Source organism: Suricata suricatta, chromosome 10 (assembly GCF_006229205.1).
Source record: "Suricata suricatta isolate VVHF042 chromosome 10, meerkat_22Aug2017_6uvM2_HiC, whole genome shotgun sequence".
Taxonomy (NCBI): Eukaryota; Metazoa; Chordata; class Mammalia; order Carnivora; family Herpestidae; genus Suricata; species Suricata suricatta.
In genome coordinates this window covers 292,040-309,638 of record NC_043709.1, presented here as the reverse complement: position 1 = coordinate 309,638, position 17,599 = coordinate 292,040, and the positions used below count along the sequence as shown (strand labels likewise).

Here is a 17,599-nt window from a genome sequence, read left to right as displayed (position 1 = left end):
CCGCCGCCATCTTCCCAGCCAGCCGGCCCGCCCGGCCGCGCCGTGCGCCTGCGCGGCCTCGCCCCGCCCACCATCATGGGCGGGGCTCGCAGCCACGCTTTCCCATTAGCCTAGTCGGCGCGGGCTCGGTTCCCGGGGTCGGGACCCTGCCCAGCACCGCCCCCACGAGCCCTGGGTACCGCCCCCCGGGGGCTGACAGCGACGGCGGCTCGCGCGGGTCAGCTGCAGGAGCGGCCCGGGTCTGAGCCGGTCCCGGAGCTCCCGGCTCCTACGCCGGGGCGCAGTGGGGCCGGGTCTCGCTCCTGGCAGCTCCCGGGGCTCCCGCTGTCGCCCGGAGCTGTCAGCTTGGAGGAAGGCAGAAGGGCCCAGCCCTGCCCCCAGGTCTCCCTGGTCCCCTCAGGGGCTGCTAGCCTGGCGATTGCTGGGGGAGAACTAAGGACTTGCCCTTGGTGTTCGCTGCCTGAGGAGGGCTCGGGCCCCACCTGGGAAGCCCCACCTCGGTGGGGTGAAACATTGAACGCGTGTCCTTTAAAATGACGCGCTGGCCGTCCGGCTGTGAAGAGCCGCGTTCAAAGCGGTGAGGGCGGGAGGCCGGCCCTGGTGCCCAGGAGAAGGCTGCCCCCGGCAGAGTCCCTGACAGTGCCCACCACCCGCAAGGGCCAGGGCTGGGCAGCACCCCCCGCCCCCCGCGGTGCCTCAGGGATGGGCAAGGGCGACACGGGGTCTACGGCAGGACAGACTAGAAGAGGAGCTGCAGAGGTGGAGGAAGCAGGATGGGAGGGGGCTGGCAGGACTGGGCTTCTTTTCAGATGCTTGGCTGCACCAGAACCTATGAATGAACGAGTTGCTGGCAACCGTGCTCCACTCCTGTGCAGGACCCGGCTGGAGAATGAATGAAATCCAACCCAGAGACAAGAACTGAGAGACCTCACCAGGGCACCCTGCCCCCAGCGCCCCTTCTGGGGCACAACCCTCCTCTGCTCCTGTCCAGTACTGGGTACATAGGTTGAGAAGCCCTCGTTTTGGCCCCAGCTGGTTTCTGTCACTTATATCCAAAAAGATCCTCATCGCCACATGGTCACACCACTGAGCTGTGCATAGGGCAGGGAGGCAGGGTCCCTGACAAGTCCTCTGGCGCCTTAAGACCAGGGCTGGCTGTCCCTCAGACACTGTGGAAACCCTGCTCCCCTGCCCTCATGCACTAAGGAGCCCATTCTTTGCAGCCCTCTCAGACATGCCTTAGGGTCAAGCGTAGGTGCCGGGTCCCTTCTAGACCTGGACACCCCCCACCATGGAGCTTCTTACCATTGAGTGTCCTGACTGCTGCATTGTCCACGTCACCATCAGAGGTGCTTGCTTCTGCCTGCTCCCCACCCCCTTCCGAGGAATTGTGCCTGCTCTCTTGCCTTCTCTCTCCACAGCAGAGTCAGCCTCCTTACAGGGGAGTGACTCTCTGGCTTCCTCCTTTCCTCCTCTTACCCCCACCCAATGTGATTCCTTCCCATTGCCTGTCATTTTGCCCATATCCTCATTAGCCCCTGCCTCTCTGACTTTATTTTCACTGTCCCCACCTGGCAAACCCCTGCCATGCAGTTCCTGCACCACCATATAGTACAGAGCGGCCACGATGACCCCATGGTCCAACTACAGATAGGCACACACACCCCCATGCCCAGCCTGCTGATGTCTGGTCAGTCTCTGATCCCAGCTGCTGCGTCTCAGAGATGACCCCACTGGCTCTTCACAGAGAAATCATAGCCATCAGACGGAAGGCCTTGTGCTGCATTACCAACCCCCAAGTCTGCTCCGCACGCCCCAGCTCCTCCTCCCCCTCCCCCTCACTTGCAGTTCTCTATCAATGTCCCCTATCCTCAGTCTTTCTCTCCCTTGAATCCTGGCCATCAGGATTAAACTCAATCTGCCCACCTTTAAAAAATTTTTTTTTTAATGTTTAGTTATTTTTGAGCGAGAGAGAGAAGGACACAGAATCTGAACCAGGTTCCAGGCTCCAAGCCACCCAGCTTGCACCCTAGCTTTTCTTGCCCCACACAGATGTCTTCTCCATGTGCCCCCTATGGCCCAGCCTCCGCTCACCAGGGAAACCGCTGGTCTCCTTGCAAATTTCCACAGATGAGCAGCTCCCACAAGGGAAGATAATTGAAGGAAGCCCTTGGGCTTCCATGGACAGTTACAGACAATAAGTACCATGAGGTGTACTGTAGATAGAACTGTGAGATCATGGAGGGGCTTCTCATCCAGTCGGAAGGGACAGGGGCAAAATAAGCAGGCAGACTGAGACTCGGGGGCCACAGGACATGACATCCATCTGCAGGGTTTGAGGGAGGTAGGACCACAGGCCGAAAAATGCGGAGAGCCATGGCCTGTGAACTTCACTGAGGTTTTCCTCCACTTTCCCAGATTAAAAATCTTGTGGAGACAATTTTAATTTGATCTTTCTTTGTTGGAGGGGTGAGTAGTGTGATCACCTTTGAGTTTTGGAAAGATGGCCCTGGAATCAGTGTGCCAGACAGATTGCGGGGAGGGGCTGGCAAGAGAAGCTGCTGCAGAACCACAGCCCGGGGGCCTCTGCCCACCCCTTCTCCAGTCGTCCCTCTAGAGATGGCATGCAGCTTCTGTCCCCTCTCTGCATAATCTGTGGACAGAGCTCACCACACGTCCCGCCTCCCTGAGCCTTGCCATCTCTGAAACCCCCAGAACTGTGTTCCAGGTCTACTTTCTCTTCAGCCCCAGACCCATGAGGCTAGAGGGCAGCCGGATACCTCTGCCTGGGTGGCCCCAGGCCGCCAAACCCCATCCTCTCTCTCTAGGGGCTCCCTACATCAGCAAACAGAAGGAGTGACGCTCCTCACCTGCCCTCCAGTGTCGTTCATTTCTCTCTGACCCCGCTGCTCTGCCCCACACACACCTCCTGCTGTGCAGCACTTTTCTAAGATAAATATGATGGCGTCATTCTCCTCCCCGAGCTGGTAAAAATAAATAAATAAATAGGAACCGGAATAGCTGCCGATGCCTTCCGACCTTCTTCAGGACGTGAACCAAGCTCTTTAATATGGCATGCGTTCAACACTTGTTGATTTATTCACCCAGCAAATGTTTACAGAGCTCCCATGGTGTGCGCAGCAGGAGGAACAGAGAGTGACCAGGTCATCCGTGATGACCTCACAGAGGGAACAGGACTGGGGCAGCGAAGATAGAGGAGGAGGTGTGGACGGACACAGAGATGCTCAGATGATCAAAGAAACATCTGGGGTGGGGATTGGGGGGATTATCCCTTCTCAGATTGACAAAGACACTAAGACCTGCGGATATCCAATCCATTATCGGTCGAGAGCGGACTGGCACAGGCTCTGTGGAGAACAGGTTGGCACTTCCTGTTAACACAAACACAGGGTCACCGTCAACCAGAGTTTTCGCTTCTAGGAACAGATCCTCTAAAGACACTTTGTGAGCTCACAACTGAAAGGTTCTTACTCTTGGAAAGACTGGAAATCGCCTGATTGCTCATTAATAAAAGCCCAGTTGAGTAGTTACAGAACACCTACGGATTGGAGTAGGGCCAACTGTAAGAAAGAATGGAGGTCTCTCTGTTTACATATATTTTTACTTACATGTCCACGTGTCACCCACACCACCACCTGCCCCTAGCTGAGTTTACTAGTATGTGTAAGAGACGTCAGGAGTGGGGATCCCACCCAGAAGAATCCGCAATGCATGGCAATGCAGGGGTCTCACTTTATACTTATTTAAATTTCTTACAAAAACCATTTAATACTTCCGTAGTATGGAAAAAGAGGGTAGAGATTTTTCAGAACACAGCTGGGAGGGGATCTTGAGGAAGGGTCTCCGAGTCATCTTTGTGAGGAACTGAATATCTAGCTGCTGTTCTCCAGCCGTGATTCTGGCCAGGCCCCCAGGACACTCATTAGGGCAGACACTTGAGGGACCAGGAGGTGGTGGGTGGGACCCAGCCCGGCTGACTGCACCCCCAACACCCACTCCTGGAATATTCCCAGGCTCCAGGATAATGTCTCCCACCAGAAGGAACCAGAGGTGAGGCTGGTAGCTGCTGGGGTTCCTGGCCAGTCGCTGAGCATTTCCCAGTGGAATGGGTGGGGCCCCTGCCAGGCTAGGCAGGAGTGGGGAGCAGGAGGCCTGGGCTCCCCGCCCAGCTGGGGCATCCGGCTCCGCCTCCTCCTGGAAAGACTATTTAGATCTGGAGATGCCGAGGCCGGGTCTCGAGCAGGACCCACAGACCAGACTGCAATCTGACCGAGGAGGTCCCCCACCCGCCAGGTGCGCTCTGCCCAGCCAGCAGACAGCAGACTGACCCACCAGCCTGCTTCTCGCCCCAGACCCTCTCGCCGTTAGACACAGGTACAAGCTTGCCTGTGCCCACGCCGGCACCCCTGATCACCAGGCATTGCCAATGTGCCGGGCTTAGGGGTGGCTGGTGGTGAGGGCCGCCCCCCCGCAGCTACCTGGCTCACACTCCTTCCAGCCCTGCCCCCCATGGCCCAGCCCCTGCCGGCCACCTTCGGTTGCATCAGCCTCCTCTGCCTGCTGCTCCCAGGCACACTGTCCCGAGGCCTGGGCGGAAGCCAACAGCCAGCCCCACCCAGGTGAGTGGGGTTCACACCAGCCCAAACCTCGGGGCCTAAAGGAAATCAGAATCCCTGGGGAGGCCCCCCTTGACCCCCCTCCCCTCGGCCCCTCCTCCCATTCTTCCTGCGGTGGGGAAACCACCCTCTGCCAGTTACCCCCTAAATGGGAGCCCAGCAACTATGCCTTCAGCAAATCCTGAGCAGGGCAAGGGACCCCTCTTTATTGGCCTCCCTCCTAGGGCATTCCCCTCCCCCATTGGTAGAGAAACCCCCTTCTAGGAGAGGTTGGCTAGGATAGGGGAAGCTGGAGGGATCCCTGGATTGCCCATCTACCCCCATCCCAAGGGGAGGGCTGGGGGGGGGGGGTCACTCGGGTCATGAGCATAGTGACCCACAGACAGAGGCCAGGGGTGCCCTTTGTCCAGGTAAACGGACACACGGCTTCCTCTACTGAGATGGCTGTGGGCCAGGACCCAAGCCCAGCGCTCACAAGGGGCCATGGGCTTCCCCTGGCTGTGCTCCAGGCTGTTGGGGAAACTGGGCTTCCCCTGCCAGTGACCCCAGACCTGCGTGGAGGGGTAAGTGGGTGTGTTTGGAGGGTCCCGGAAAGGTTGGGCCATCAGGTTTACTTCCTCCATCCCCCCTCTGCAGGGAGCCCCTAGCCCGGACCCTTTCCAGTGGCCTGAAGCCTGGACACCCTGCAGTTCAGCCTGTGGTCTGGAAGCTACCCCAGACCCTCCAGCCACAGAGAAGCACCAACCGAGCCCCCGCCATGGGTCAGCCTCTCCAGGGTGGTACCCGCCGACACCTGGGCCCCCACAGGTCCCGAGCCCAGCTCCTGCGGGTGGGCTGTGTGCTGGGCACCTGCCAGGTGCACAACCTCAGCCACCGCCTCTGGCAGCTGGTTGGGTCAGCGGGCCCACGGGACTCAGCCCCCGTGGACCCCAGCAGCCCCCACAGTTACGGCTGAGATGGAGCAGAACATTCCTCTGCCTGTCCTAGCCGGGATGCCCCCCGCCCCCCGGTCCCAGAGCTTCATCTGGGCCCCCAGCCCCACCCAGCCCCCTGGACCTCCTGCAAACAGCAATAACCAGAAAGTATGCAGGCCCCCAAGGCAGCTCCCGCCCCACCCCACACCCACCTGGTCCTGTAGCAAGCAACCTTGACTGGCTTTGGACATCGAAGGCCATGCACGTGTCGACCTGAGCAGATCTGCAGTCAGAGTCTGGACTCCTGAAAGAGGCTTCAGAGGGGCAGGGGCAGCCCAAGTATGTGGACCAGGAGGCCCAGGGCCACCATGTGCCAGCACAAGGTGGGCCAGTGTGGCCCCTTCCTTGCTGGTCTGGAGTCATCAGATTAAACTCTGGCTTTGGGCATGTGCGCTTGGTCAGTCCCAGGTCCCCAGCCTTTCCACTCCCTGTGCCCTTGAGACTGGAAAGACTGTAGGGAGCAGGACGCCTGTGGTCCCTGTCCCCAGGGCTGTGGGGAGAGAGGACAGGACAGGTCAAAATGGAGTCCCTCCCCCACCCCCACCTGCAGCCTGGGAGAGGGTGTAGAGATTCAAGAACCAGGCGGGGGCAGCTGAGCCGAAGCCCCTTCCCACCCCTCTGAGCAGGGTGGGGCTGGGTGGGGCAAGGCCTCCCAGCCCAGATAGGCACGGGCAGAACCATCCCCACCTCAGGTGGGGTGGGATGGTCGAACAAGGGTGGGGGCACCACAGACTATACATTCTCCCCAACCCCACCCTGCTCAGCTCTGGGACTTACTGTGGGGCCGGCGCAGGGACAGTAGGAGGCTGGAACAGGCTTGCTGAGAATTTGGGGAGGTGGTTTGTCCTCACAGGTTTCAAATAAAGTCTTCAGCCCGTTCCTGGTGTATGTCCACCCCAGCCCAGGTAGGGTTTTTCACGCCGTGATACTGAGCTTCTGCTAGTCCCTCATTACTGACACCCCCCTGTCGTGCGGGCATGACCCAAGGTTCAGAAAGGAGGTTTCTATTACTTGGCAAACACTCATAACGGCATTTAATCTGTCAGCACTTGCCCTGTCCCCGTCAGCCATCCTGCAAGGGGAGTGCTATCATTATCCCACCTCTGGAAGCGGAACCTGCAGCCACAGACGGCAGGGAAGTGCCCACCCACAGAGCCCCTCCGTGAGGGTGGGAGCCCAGAGGGCGTTTGGAGGATGCCATTAGGCCCTGTGGGGACAGTTCACAGGCTCGTCTCTCCCCTGAACTGAGTGTGGTCAGTGGCGTGGTGGAAAGCAGAGCAGGGCAGGTTGCCTGGAGGACTGCAGGGCTCCCAGGGGAGTGAGAGTGGAGTCCACGGGAGGTGTGGGTGTGGCTGGGGAAGTGCCCCCTTCCCCCAAAGCAGCTAAGAGAAGCTGGAGCCAGCGTGAGTGAGTGGGGGTGGGAGAGGCCAGTGGGCCAGACCTCAGAGCCATGTGCCTGTGGTCCCTGAAGGGTGTCAGCAGGGCAGGCAGGGAGAGGGGCATCGGGACAGGGACAGGGCATCTGGGGAGACAGAAGGAGGAGGGGTTTAGGAGGGTCAAACTAGGAGAGTTAGGAGTTCCACTTGACTGAGACCCCCCCCCTGCCGCAGGCTTCCCGTCCTGGGCCTGTGTGTGTTCTGGTCCTCCGTACAAGCTGTTCCTTCTGCCAGGGGCACCCCTACATTGCCCCTTCCTCACTGGTCAGAGCTGCCAGACTTCCAGAATTCCATGGACTTTGCCCTTGCTGAGGAATTCCACCAGTTTTGGGTTCGTTTTCCTTAAAGCAGGACCGACTGGACTGCTGACCTCAAGGCTTCCCTATGCCAGGCCATGTGGTCACAGCATCGCACCTGGCATCCACCTGGCCCCTGAGCTCCAGGCCATATCTGGGCCACCCACCTGGTGCCCCCTGATGCCAAGCTTCCCTGACCCCTGCCGGGCTTCTCCTCTCAGCCTCTTTGCCTCCGTCACACAAATCCTGTTGGCTGGTCATTTGCTCCTTTTTCTAGTCCAGGCCACCACCTGCTTTTGGCGTGTTGGCTCCAGTCACCTCTCTGGAGCCCCCCTCCATTTCGTCAGCAAATGCTTGCTGAGCATGTGAGAGAAGCATTAGTGAATAACCCCTCTCAACCAACAGTTTGATGAGAGGAGACAAAAGGAAATTAACCTCAAAGGTAAAAGTAAAATACACAAATGACCAGCATGCGGCGAGTTCCAGGAGAGTCCTGAAGGCAGCTTGCGCTTTGCCGGTCTAAAGGGGGGGGCCCAGCACCCCCGCTCCATTCTCAGCACTGGCAGGAGGCCATCACCGGAAGAGCAGCACGCTCCACCCCGGGGACTGTCTCAACGAAGCTGAGTGGATGCGGAAACCCACACGCTCAGGGGGGTGTTTTCTGATACCCTGACACCTTCACCCCCGTGCTCACCCTCTCTGCCCCCAGATGACCCCACCGTACTGAGCATCCCCACCCCCCATCTCTCTCAAGAGCACTGGCCTTTTCAATAGGAGACAGTGATTTGTTTTGCTGAGTGTCTTCCTCCTGATGGGAGAACATCAGCTCCCAGGCAGGCATATTGATCAGTTGGGCCCCAGCTGTGTCTGTGAGGAGACGAAGCTCCTCACCTGAAAAGCCAGACAAAGACCACCCCCCACCCCCACCTTGACCAAACTTCAGCCATGCTGCTCCGTTAGGTCTCACCCAGCATTAGCAATCACCCCCTACGCTTGAGATCTGATCACCTGGCCTGCCTTTAGCAAGGATCCCCCAACCCTTGTGTCTCCCCTTAGCAGTTTCCTATCCATTGTTCCTCACTTTGCTTATTGGCAGTCAATGCCCAACTGTCTTTGCTGGATTCTCTCTCCCCTATCGCCATAGTCATGAATAAAGTCTTTCTCTCCCACTAAGCCAGTGTCGGGATAACTTTTCCTATAAACCCTGCCCTTCCCATAATCCCAGGTGCCTGAGGCTGATGGGTGGGGTCTGGGGTTCTGCACCACCTTTTGGGAGGGGTCTCCTGCGGGTAGGGAGGTATTTAAGACCCTTGGAAGAAGCACAGGAGGCTGGTGGTGGAGCTGAAGCCGGTGTCAGGCCTCCAAGTCCTAATCAGGTCAGTTGCCCAAAGGGGCTGAAATCAGGGAGAGGGGGCCAGGGCCTCTGGGAGCTGCTCCCTTGCTGACACATTAACTTCTGAGGCCAGGAGGAGGGTGGATGGTCACTCATTACCGAGGGCCAAGGCCAAGGGGCTGGGTGGTGTCCGGTCACTTATGTAACCTGTGGGCATATATAGGGGCACACGGCCCGTGGGACTGACCCACCTGCCAGCTCTGCTCCCTCAAGATGAAGGTGGCTGTGGTGAGTACTCCAGACCCAGCGCACATGTGGCCCCACTGACCGATCACCCAGTGGCTGGTTGTCCCTCAAGACCCCCTCCCTCTCCAAGCTGATTCCCACCTGCCTGCTGGTCCCGGTCAAAGGGCTCCCTCCTTCCTGCAGTCTAGCTGGGGCAAGGGTCAGCAGCCCCACCCAGGGCTCCCTGCAGACCAGCTTTAGAAGGAGATGCCGGGGCCCGTGTGCTCCTACGCAGCATCCCGCACACCCATGCATCACCCTGGAAGCAGGTGTCCTGCTGACATCCACTTTGCAGATAAGGACATCCAGAGCGAGGTCACCTCCGATGGCCTGTGTGCTCAGGAGGGGCTGTGCCCTCCTGTCCGCCAGGCTCGCTGTTGATCCACCTCTTAGGCTCTCGTGCCCCCAGGGGATGTCCTCACTTCCTCAAGGAGCTGGCATCAAGGTGAAATGGGTTCAATCCTCCACCCACCCAGGGCCCAGACCCTTCCCTGACCTACCGGCCTGATGTGGACCCAGAAGCAGCCAAAGACAAGGGCAGTTTCCGAAACTACACTGTAAGGACCCCACCCGGCCCCGCCCCTCTCCTCCCACCCCGTCCCAAGCCCAACCCCACCCCAGCCTGGTCTTTTCCTGGAGACTGCCCAGCTCTGGCTGCCTCCGGGAAGCCCCCATTCACTCTCGTGGAGCCAAGCCTGGGAGGCCAGAGCAGGGGGCCCCATGGGTGTGAAGGCAGGGGTGGGAAACTCCTGGCTGACCTTCTGGCTTGCAGTCTGGCCCGCTGCTGGACCGTGTCTTTGCCACCTACAAGCTCATGCACACGCAGCAGACGGTGGACTTCGTCAGGAAGAAGGTACTTGGCAGCTCTCTTGGCTGCAGGTCTGGGCGGGGGGGGGGGGGGCTGCCCCCTTCCCCACCACCCCAGGCTGAATGGATAGAGAAGGATCAGGCCCTGATCCCACCAACCCCACGGCAATGCTGACCTCCCCTTCCTGGCCTAGCACGCCCAGTTTGGGAGCTTCTCCTACAAGAAAATGACCGTCTTGGAGGCTGTGGACATGCTGGATGGGCTGGTGGATGAGTCGGACCCAGATGTGGACTTCCCCAATTCCTTCCATGCCTTCCAGACTGCTGAGGGCATCCGTAAAGCCCACCCCGACAAGGGTGTGTTCCCCTCCTCCAGGGGGCTGCAGTGGGCGGGGTGGGGGGGGCAGACGGGGGTCTTGGCCCTTTCCTAGCCTCACCCCTCAGCCCCAAGCCTCTGCCTTAGCCTTGCCACCGCCCACTAGCCTGCTCTGTCCCTTTCCCTCCCAGACTGGTTCCACCTTGTAGGGCTGCTGCATGACCTGGGGAAGGTCCTGGTTCTGGCAGGGGAGCCCCAGGTAAGGGCAGGGCTGGAAGGGGGCAGCAGGTTGGGGCTGGGGCAGCCTGAGTTCAGGGCTCTGGGCTCTGGGAAACTTCCATGTGGGCAGGGCAGTCATTCCTCCCATGGTTGCATGTCCCCAGTGGGCAGTTGTTGGAGACACCTTCCCTGTTGGCTGCCGTCCCCAGGCCTCTGTGGTTTTCTATGACTCCACCTTCCAGGACAACCCAGACCTCCAGGATCCTCGATACAGGTGCTCCTCCCGGTGGCCGGGCCTCCTCCCCTCCACGTGGCACCTGAGCCTCTCACCCTCTATCTTTCCCTGCAGCACAGAGTTCGGCATGTACCAACCGCACTGCGGGCTGGAGAACGTCCTCATGTCCTGGGGCCATGACGGTGAGGCCAGTCAGAGGCCGGCAGTGGGGAAGGTGGGGACCACTGGGGGGGGCGTGGCTCTGGGTACTTTGGGGTGACACCCTGTCTCCCACAGAATACATGTACCAGATGATGAAGTTCAACAAATTCTCTCTCCCCCCTGAGGTAGGTGGGAGGAGAGGCTAAATCGAGACCGCATCCCAGCCCAGCCCTGCCCCGCCCTATCCAGTTCAGCCCGGCTCAGCCAGCCCGGTTCAGCCTGCGGCTTGCAGTGTGTGACTTCCTTCTGCCCACAGGCCTTCTACATGATTCGATTCCACTCCTTCTACCCTTGGCACACGGGTGGCGACTACCGGCAGCTGTGCAGTGAGCAGGACCTGGCCATGCTTCCCTGGGTGCAGGAGTTTAAGTACAGCCAGGGTTGTTCAGGGCTGGGAGGGGCAGGGCCTGGAGGAGCTGGAGGGCTGTCTGACAAGGCCCTGCCCCTCCCCTGTTGCAGCAAGTTCGACCTCTACACCAAGTGTCCAGAACTGCCAGATGTGGACGAGCTGCGGCCCTACTACCAGGGACTCATCGACAAGTACTGTCCTGGTGTGCTGAGCTGGTGACCAGCCTGCCCGCCCTGCCCAGGCCCAGTCAGGTGCACTAGGGTGATAGCCGAGGTTGGGGTCACATGCACATCTGCGGTCAACACTCCCTGTCCTGGTGGCCACTCTGCCCAGTGGCAATAAAGACCTTGAAGCAGCTTGTGAGTCTGACTGTCACTGAGGGGGGTCTATTGTGGCCCCAGTGGTCTCTCGGACATGTGTGTCCACTCCTCCCACCATATGCATCTTGCTCCGCTTCCCAGCTCTGGTATCAGAATCTGGGGTTGCCCTGCCCATCCTCCCATTCTCAAAACAGTCGCCAAGTCCTTAAAAACAAGACAGAGCAGGACACTTGGTAGCTAGAAGAGCAGACTGCAGAAAACACTTTGGTGTGTGCTCAGGGTAAGTGCAGTGAGCGCAGCCCAGGGCCCGCCCTGTGCCCCACGGGGTGGCCCTCACCCGGGGCTGGCATGTAGTCTCACTGCCAAGCATGTGTCCTCAACACTACAGCTGAAGCACTGGCTCCCCTCTGCCTTCTATTTCTTTACATTTTTTAAAGTGTGTATTTGTTTTTGTGAGATAGGGAGAGAGCGAGAGCTGGGGCACGGGGCCGGTGGGGGGCCAGTGGGGGGGGTGTGCTTTTTAATTTTTTAACGTTTATTTTTGAGAGAGAGAGAGACAGTATGAGTGGGGGAGGGGCAGAGAGAGAGGGAGACACAGAATCGGAAGCAGGCTCCAGGCTCTGAGCTGTCAGCACAGAGCCCGATGCGGGGCTCGAACCCACGAACCATGAGATCATGACCTGAGCTGAAGTCGGCCACTCAGCCGACTGAGCCCCCAGGCTCCTGAACTAGCAGCTTATTTCTTGGAAGAATGTGGGTCATTTGTCTCAGGGAATTTCCTTCTGTTGAGATTTTGCTAATTGCATCCTATGGTATTTATTAATATTTCTTGGGTATTTCTTCCTACTTGGTAAATGCATATAGAGGCTTAATCAGATTAAGACTTGGCTTGTGGGGGCAAGAGTGCTTTAGAGGCAGTGGCATTCTTCCCAGGGGCCACGGGCTGTCTTCTCTGTGTTGAAGTCCTTGTTCAGGTGCACTTGGCAGCCCTAACTCATTAGAGGGCGGGGCCGCGATGTCCTGCCCCGGGCTCCCCATTCCTTGGAGGGAACTCGGCTGCAAAGAGAAGCTTCCTCCCAATGTTATCTGGTTAGTTTGTATAGAAAAGGCAAGTAAATGCTCCAGATTTTTCTTAATTTACCAGTTTGCAAGAGTTGGTTCCTAGCATGGTACCAAAATGATCCATTTGTCTGTTTTTGTATTAAGAATACATAGATTTCAAGGACACCTGGGTGGCTCAGTTGGTTGAGTGTCCGACTTCAGCTCTTGTCATGATCTCGTGGTTTGTGAGTTCAAGCCTCGCGTCAGGCTCTGTGCGGACAGCTTAGTTTGGAGCCTGTTTCAGGTTCTGTCTTCCTCTCTCTCTGTCCCTCCCCTGCTTGCACTCTGTCTCTCTCTCTCTCTCTTAAAAATAAATAAACATTAAAAAAAAAAGAATATGTAGGTTTCAGTATATTTGTACTTTGGTTCCTTGATTTATCGCCCTCACTGGTGCTCAGACTCCCCTCCTCCAGGGCTGGGGTGCAGCTTCCAGATGGTTCCAGGTCCCTTCTGACAGACAGCGACAGTCTCTGGTGTGTATCCTGCTGTCTGGTGTGATAAGACACCCAGACTGTGGTAATTTCCTGTTTTTGTAAAAATCATCACAAATTTGGTGGCTTAAAGCAAAAACTTACACTCTCGAGTTCTGGAAGCCAGAAGTCAAATCACAGTTTAGGGCGGAGTTGCACTCCCTCCACAGGCTCCTTGTTGCCTCTTCCAGCTTTGGGGGCTGCCTGCACCCCCTGGCTTGTGACTCCGTGTCTCTGCTCTGTCCCCACTGGGCCTCTCCGGTTACCTGTGCTCTCTGCCTCTCCTACAAGGACCCTGTCGTGTCACTGGGCCCGTCCAGGTAACCCAAGACGGTCCCCTTATCCCAAGATCCCAAACTTCGTCACGTGCACAAGATGCTTTTTTTCTTTTTTTAAGTTTATTTCAAGAAAGAAAGAGCGCGTACAAGTGCACAAGTAGGGGAGGGGCAGAGAGAGAGAGAATCCAAAGCAGGCTCTGCACTGTCAGTGCAAAGCCCATTTTGGGCCTCGAATGTACGAACAGTGAGATCATGACCTGAGCCGAAGTTAAGAGCTGGACGTTCAGCTGACTGAGTCACCCGGACGTCACGAGATGCTTTTGCTAAATAAGATCACGTTCACAAGTTCCAGGGATTTCATGTGGACGTCTTTGGGGGCTGTTAGCTCTCGAGCCCCTCCAGGGCCTCCCAGTTGCCCTCTGCAAGCAGCCTCCATGCTCGGAGGAGGGCAGGGAGCCCTGGGAGAGGCGCTGCCCCAGGCTGATAGGTGGCGTAAGACCGTCCTTGGGTCAAACTGACCCTAATGAAAAACTACCAACCATTGTTTCACTCTCCAACCCTTTTCTGCTTGAACAATTAAGCGTTGGGAAATTAGGCTCTGGGAGTCCTAAAATGTAACCTATAAAAAACAGGTTGACTTGTTTTCTAAGATACTGTCGCTAGATCCCACCCTTTATCCGCAAAGTTCTTGCATCTGGGCACCTGTTTTGCCTCCTCTTCAGACCTATGATTGGTCACTTCAAATTTCACAGAGTGAAATTTCAAAGACGTTTGTGTGTCGAAATATAATTGACAACTATAGAATGCTGTAAACTGTGATTGATGACTTATTTTGTCTTGCCAAAGCCCTTAAACACCCTGAGCTCCTGCTCGGCCGGGGTCTCTCCTGAGGCCTGGCCAACGTTCAGGAGGGGCCGTTCGACGGAACTAAAATAAACCCAGACGCCATCTGCATTTGTGTCCGTGGGCTTCACTCGCGGTGACCCGCTCCAGGCGGGAAAGGCCTAACAGGAGGCAGGTTTGAGAAACGTGGGAACTTACATGTGAGGCTTGTCTCGGGCGTCACGGGACACGTGGATCTTTGCCAGAACCGCAAGGGTCAGGGGCACCCGGCTGGCTCAATTGGTAGAGCCCTCGACTCTTGATCTCAGGGTCATGAGGTGGAGCCCTGCATTGCGCACAGAGATTATTTAAAAACAAACAAACAAACAAACGGGGGGGGGGGGTAGACGCTTAGAAGTTTACATACAGGACCTAATGGGCTCCAGCCACACAGACCGCCACATCGCTACCCTTGGGGCAGCTTCTGGGAGCAGGGAAAGCAAGTGGAATGCACGCTGCAAAGACGAGGGAGGGGTGAGGAGCCCCCGATTGCCAGGGTCCAGTCCACGGCGCACCGGTCATAATGTCCTCTCCACGACCTTCCCCAGCAGCTCACCGCAGAGGCTGCCCCAGACCCGGAGGTCCCGCTCTCCTAGGGCGGGAGATGGTATTTCATATCCACATGTGGGGGGCTGAAGACTCAATCGTGAACATTCACCTCACTCCAACCCCTGGTGTGGCCACTGGAAGTGCTACCCACTGCCCTCCCTGCCCTGCGTCTCCCCGCAGACCTCCGCCCCGGACCTCAGGAGAGCTCGGGGTCAAATGTGTCAGAGACTGCCCAAGTCTTCCCGCTCACTCGTGCTTCCTTCTAGAAAACTGCTCTCTTGGACTCTCCCTGGGCAGCCTCCGCCGCTCCCTCAGGTGAGCTCGGGCAGCAGGTGCAGAGTGCTGCCTCGTGGGGTGTGGGCTGGGGGGCGGGTGCTCCATGGTCTGCTTCTCTGGGTTCCAATCTCCTCTGGGAAGCCTCCCCCATGCAGAGCACACGAGGCCATCTTTGCTCTCGTCCCCAGGTCCCCAGACCCTGTCTGGGTCCCTTCCAAAAGCCCCAGGGTGGGTAGCCTGTGGGGCCCAGGGCCACATATTTCTTTCCCCCAGGGGACTGTCAGGCCTCACTGGGCTCGGGCCCTGGGGCAGCAGAGGAGCCTGCAGACGGCAGTAGGGCTCCGCTCTCCTGCGGGCGGCATCCCCCCTGCAGGGGGCCCTCTTTCTGCGAACCGCCCTGGTTCTACCTCTCTCCTTGGTCTGAGGCTCAGCCTTCTAGAGTCACGTATCTCTTTAAAAGAGCCAGTCTGTTTCCTAGGACAAGGTGGGTTGCAAGCACCAGAGACTTAGAGGAATCTGGAATTTGTTCTTAGGCCTATTTAAGGCAGAATGTTGGAGCACTGTGCCGGAAGGGGTGGGAAGTGTGCGTGAAGGCCTTCACTACGCTGGAAGGATGGGACCGTCTTAAAGGCCAGGCCTGGGGGAAGATGAGCAAGCACCTGAGGAAGGGCACTGCGGCAGGAGAGAAAAATAATGACAAGTTCAAATCCTTAAATTTCTGGCTGAAGGAAGGCATGGCCTGAAACCAGAAATGACCCGCACTAAGACAGTGGTTCTTCTGGAGTCCCTGACGGGGCCCACGAGGTCCTCTGCCTTTTTCAGTGAGCTGGGGCAGGGGTGTGGCCGCTCAGCCCGCACCAGTGGAGGCTGTGCCCCCCTGGCTGGTCCTGACCATCCTACGCCACATACCCCAAGTCACAAAAGTTCTGTTTTCCTTAATAATGAAGTCGTAAACGTTATTAGTATGCTTAAATCTCTATCTTTGAGTGTGGGCCTTTTTAATCTTTTTTTTTTTTTTTTTCACTCATGCATTACGGGTTTAGGCTCGCCGGGGCCTAAACTCGGGCTCACAGACTTTACCGGCCTGGTGGATCTGTGCTGAGAGCCCCGAACAAAGGTGGGGCAGGGCTTTTACGAGTTGGGGAAGGGGAGTTACAGGAAATGGTGACACAGGTACAGGGGTCCAATCACTATTATACAACAGATTTATCCAATTACAATGTTTAGAGTGTTAACCAATTAGAGTAGACCCAGGACCCTCAGTAGGGTGTAACTAGCCTTAAGCAATAGCTGATTACCTACAGCTTCTATTTCTAGACCTGCCCTTAGGAATGTTAAGGGTATTGCAAGGGTGGTCCCTCTTGCCTTGGGCAATGTGTGCCCTTCTATTGTCTCAAACCTGCGTCCTTACATTCCCCTCTCTGTCTTGTAACTGACCCAATCCTGGGTCAGTGAGTTACCATTGTACCCCTAAAGCCTGGCATAGCCCTCCTTGGTGTAAGGGGAATTTCTTACCCTGTAAAGGGCATAGGGAAGGAGAGTTTACCCAATTTCCGCCAGTCTCCATGGTTAATTTGGTAAGGGTCTCTTTTAGGGTTTCTAATATCTGGCGCTGTCTGGTTTATAAAAGTAAGAATGACAGCCAATTTGTTTCCTCATTTGTCAGGATCCTTGGGCGTATAAGTGCAATACGCCTTCATAATTCTTACTAACCTTAGCCAAATTGGTGGGCCGTCTAGCGGCCACTTGAGGCCCCCCCCATTAGAGTCTGGCGGTAAAGACGTAGGCTCCCCTTACCTTCTGTCGTCTTGAAATCCCATGCCCAGATCAGAGGCAATTAATACCAACAGAACATCCTGTCAGGAGCTTTTGCTGTTCCCCCAGCTTTCTGGGGCAACATTTGCCAGTCCGATGGCAAAGAGACAGGACAGTTTATTTTACTGGACCAGTGATTCCTCAGGCTTCTGCCGTGCTAGACCAGTCAGCTTCCAGGGTGTGGCTGGAGCAGGGCTGGAGATCCCTGGAGTCAGAGTCTTTTTGAGGATCAGTTCAAGCTGATCGACTGGATCTGGATCACCTCACCAGGTTAAGGGTTCTTCTGAGTCCGTTCACTTAACTCCAGAGAGATCCCTGAAACTTTGATAGGGGCTGACCCCCATCTTTAAATATCATCCTCACAGACTAACAAGCCTGAGATCTAACAACAAATATTCAAAAACACTCAGAACTAGAATAACTTTTACAGTAGTGTATTGCTGAAACATAGTTTTTCTCTCTAAAAAAAACCTCCATTATCAGAGATAGCCAAATCGAGACTAATGCATCGGTGAAACGAGTCCAGTCTTAACAACCCTGGCCTAATTATTTACATAAGCTCAGCAAGAATAACGGTTGTTCATGAGGACTTTATAAGGCTTGCTTTGCTGGGTCCTTTTATAAGGAATCTCCAGGTTGAACTTTTAGTAGCCGCTCTGGGCCAGAAGCCGAGCCAAGCACATTCCGTCAGACAGGCCTGCAATGCCTGTTGAATTGGGCCAATTCCTCTTCCCGAGGTTCCCAACATATGCTGAGGTCCCTGCACCTGCCAGGAAGTGACCTTCTTTACTCACCTGGGGAGGCTGCTGGGAACTCTGTG

General features: G+C 56.8%; 2 protein-coding genes and 1 long non-coding RNA gene across 3 annotated transcripts; 2 read left to right on the top strand and 1 right to left on the bottom strand.

Annotated features, from left to right (window-relative positions):
• Positions 1-3,028: 3,028 nt before the first annotated feature.
• On the bottom strand, positions 3,029-6,181 carry LOC115304312. Its single transcript, XR_003914375.1, has 2 exons — positions 5,764-6,181; positions 3,029-3,392 (listed from the first exon to the last, which is right to left on the bottom strand). It is a non-coding gene; the product is annotated as an uncharacterized LOC115304312 (long non-coding RNA).
• On the top strand, positions 4,256-6,537 carry ADM2 (adrenomedullin 2). Its single transcript, XM_029954452.1, has 3 exons — positions 4,256-4,395; positions 4,520-4,640; positions 5,274-6,537. The coding sequence occupies exons 2-3, from the start codon at positions 4,531-4,533 to the stop codon at positions 5,590-5,592; spliced, it is 429 nt and encodes a 142-aa protein (XP_029810312.1). The 5' UTR covers positions 4,256-4,395; positions 4,520-4,530; the 3' UTR covers positions 5,593-6,537.
• A 2,351-nt stretch (positions 6,538-8,888) lies between these two features.
• MIOX (myo-inositol oxygenase) lies at positions 8,889-11,445 on the top strand. Its single transcript, XM_029954595.1, has 10 exons — positions 8,889-8,964; positions 9,438-9,518; positions 9,734-9,814; positions 9,963-10,125; positions 10,276-10,343; positions 10,468-10,577; positions 10,653-10,720; positions 10,815-10,864; positions 10,996-11,108; positions 11,199-11,445. Exons 1-10 carry the CDS (start codon positions 8,950-8,952, stop codon positions 11,305-11,307), a joined length of 858 nt encoding a protein of 285 aa, XP_029810455.1. The 5' UTR covers positions 8,889-8,949; the 3' UTR covers positions 11,308-11,445.
• The last annotated feature ends 6,154 nt before the right edge of the window (positions 11,446-17,599 follow it).

Excerpts from the sequence above, each read along its gene's own strand:
- ADM2 (XM_029954452.1), top strand. The coding sequence starts at position 4,531 with ATGGCCCAGCCCCTGCCGGCCACCTTCGGTTGCATCAGCCTCCTCTGC. Across the intron at positions 4,641-5,273 it reads CAACAGCCAGCCCCACCCAG|GGAGCCCCTAGCCCGGACCC; the intron begins GTGAGTGGGGTT and ends CCCCCTCTGCAG.
- MIOX (XM_029954595.1), top strand. Across the intron at positions 10,721-10,814 it reads CATGTCCTGGGGCCATGACG|AATACATGTACCAGATGATG; the intron begins GTGAGGCCAGTC and ends TGTCTCCCACAG. Across the intron at positions 11,109-11,198 it reads CCCTGGGTGCAGGAGTTTAA|CAAGTTCGACCTCTACACCA; the intron begins GTACAGCCAGGG and ends CCCCTGTTGCAG.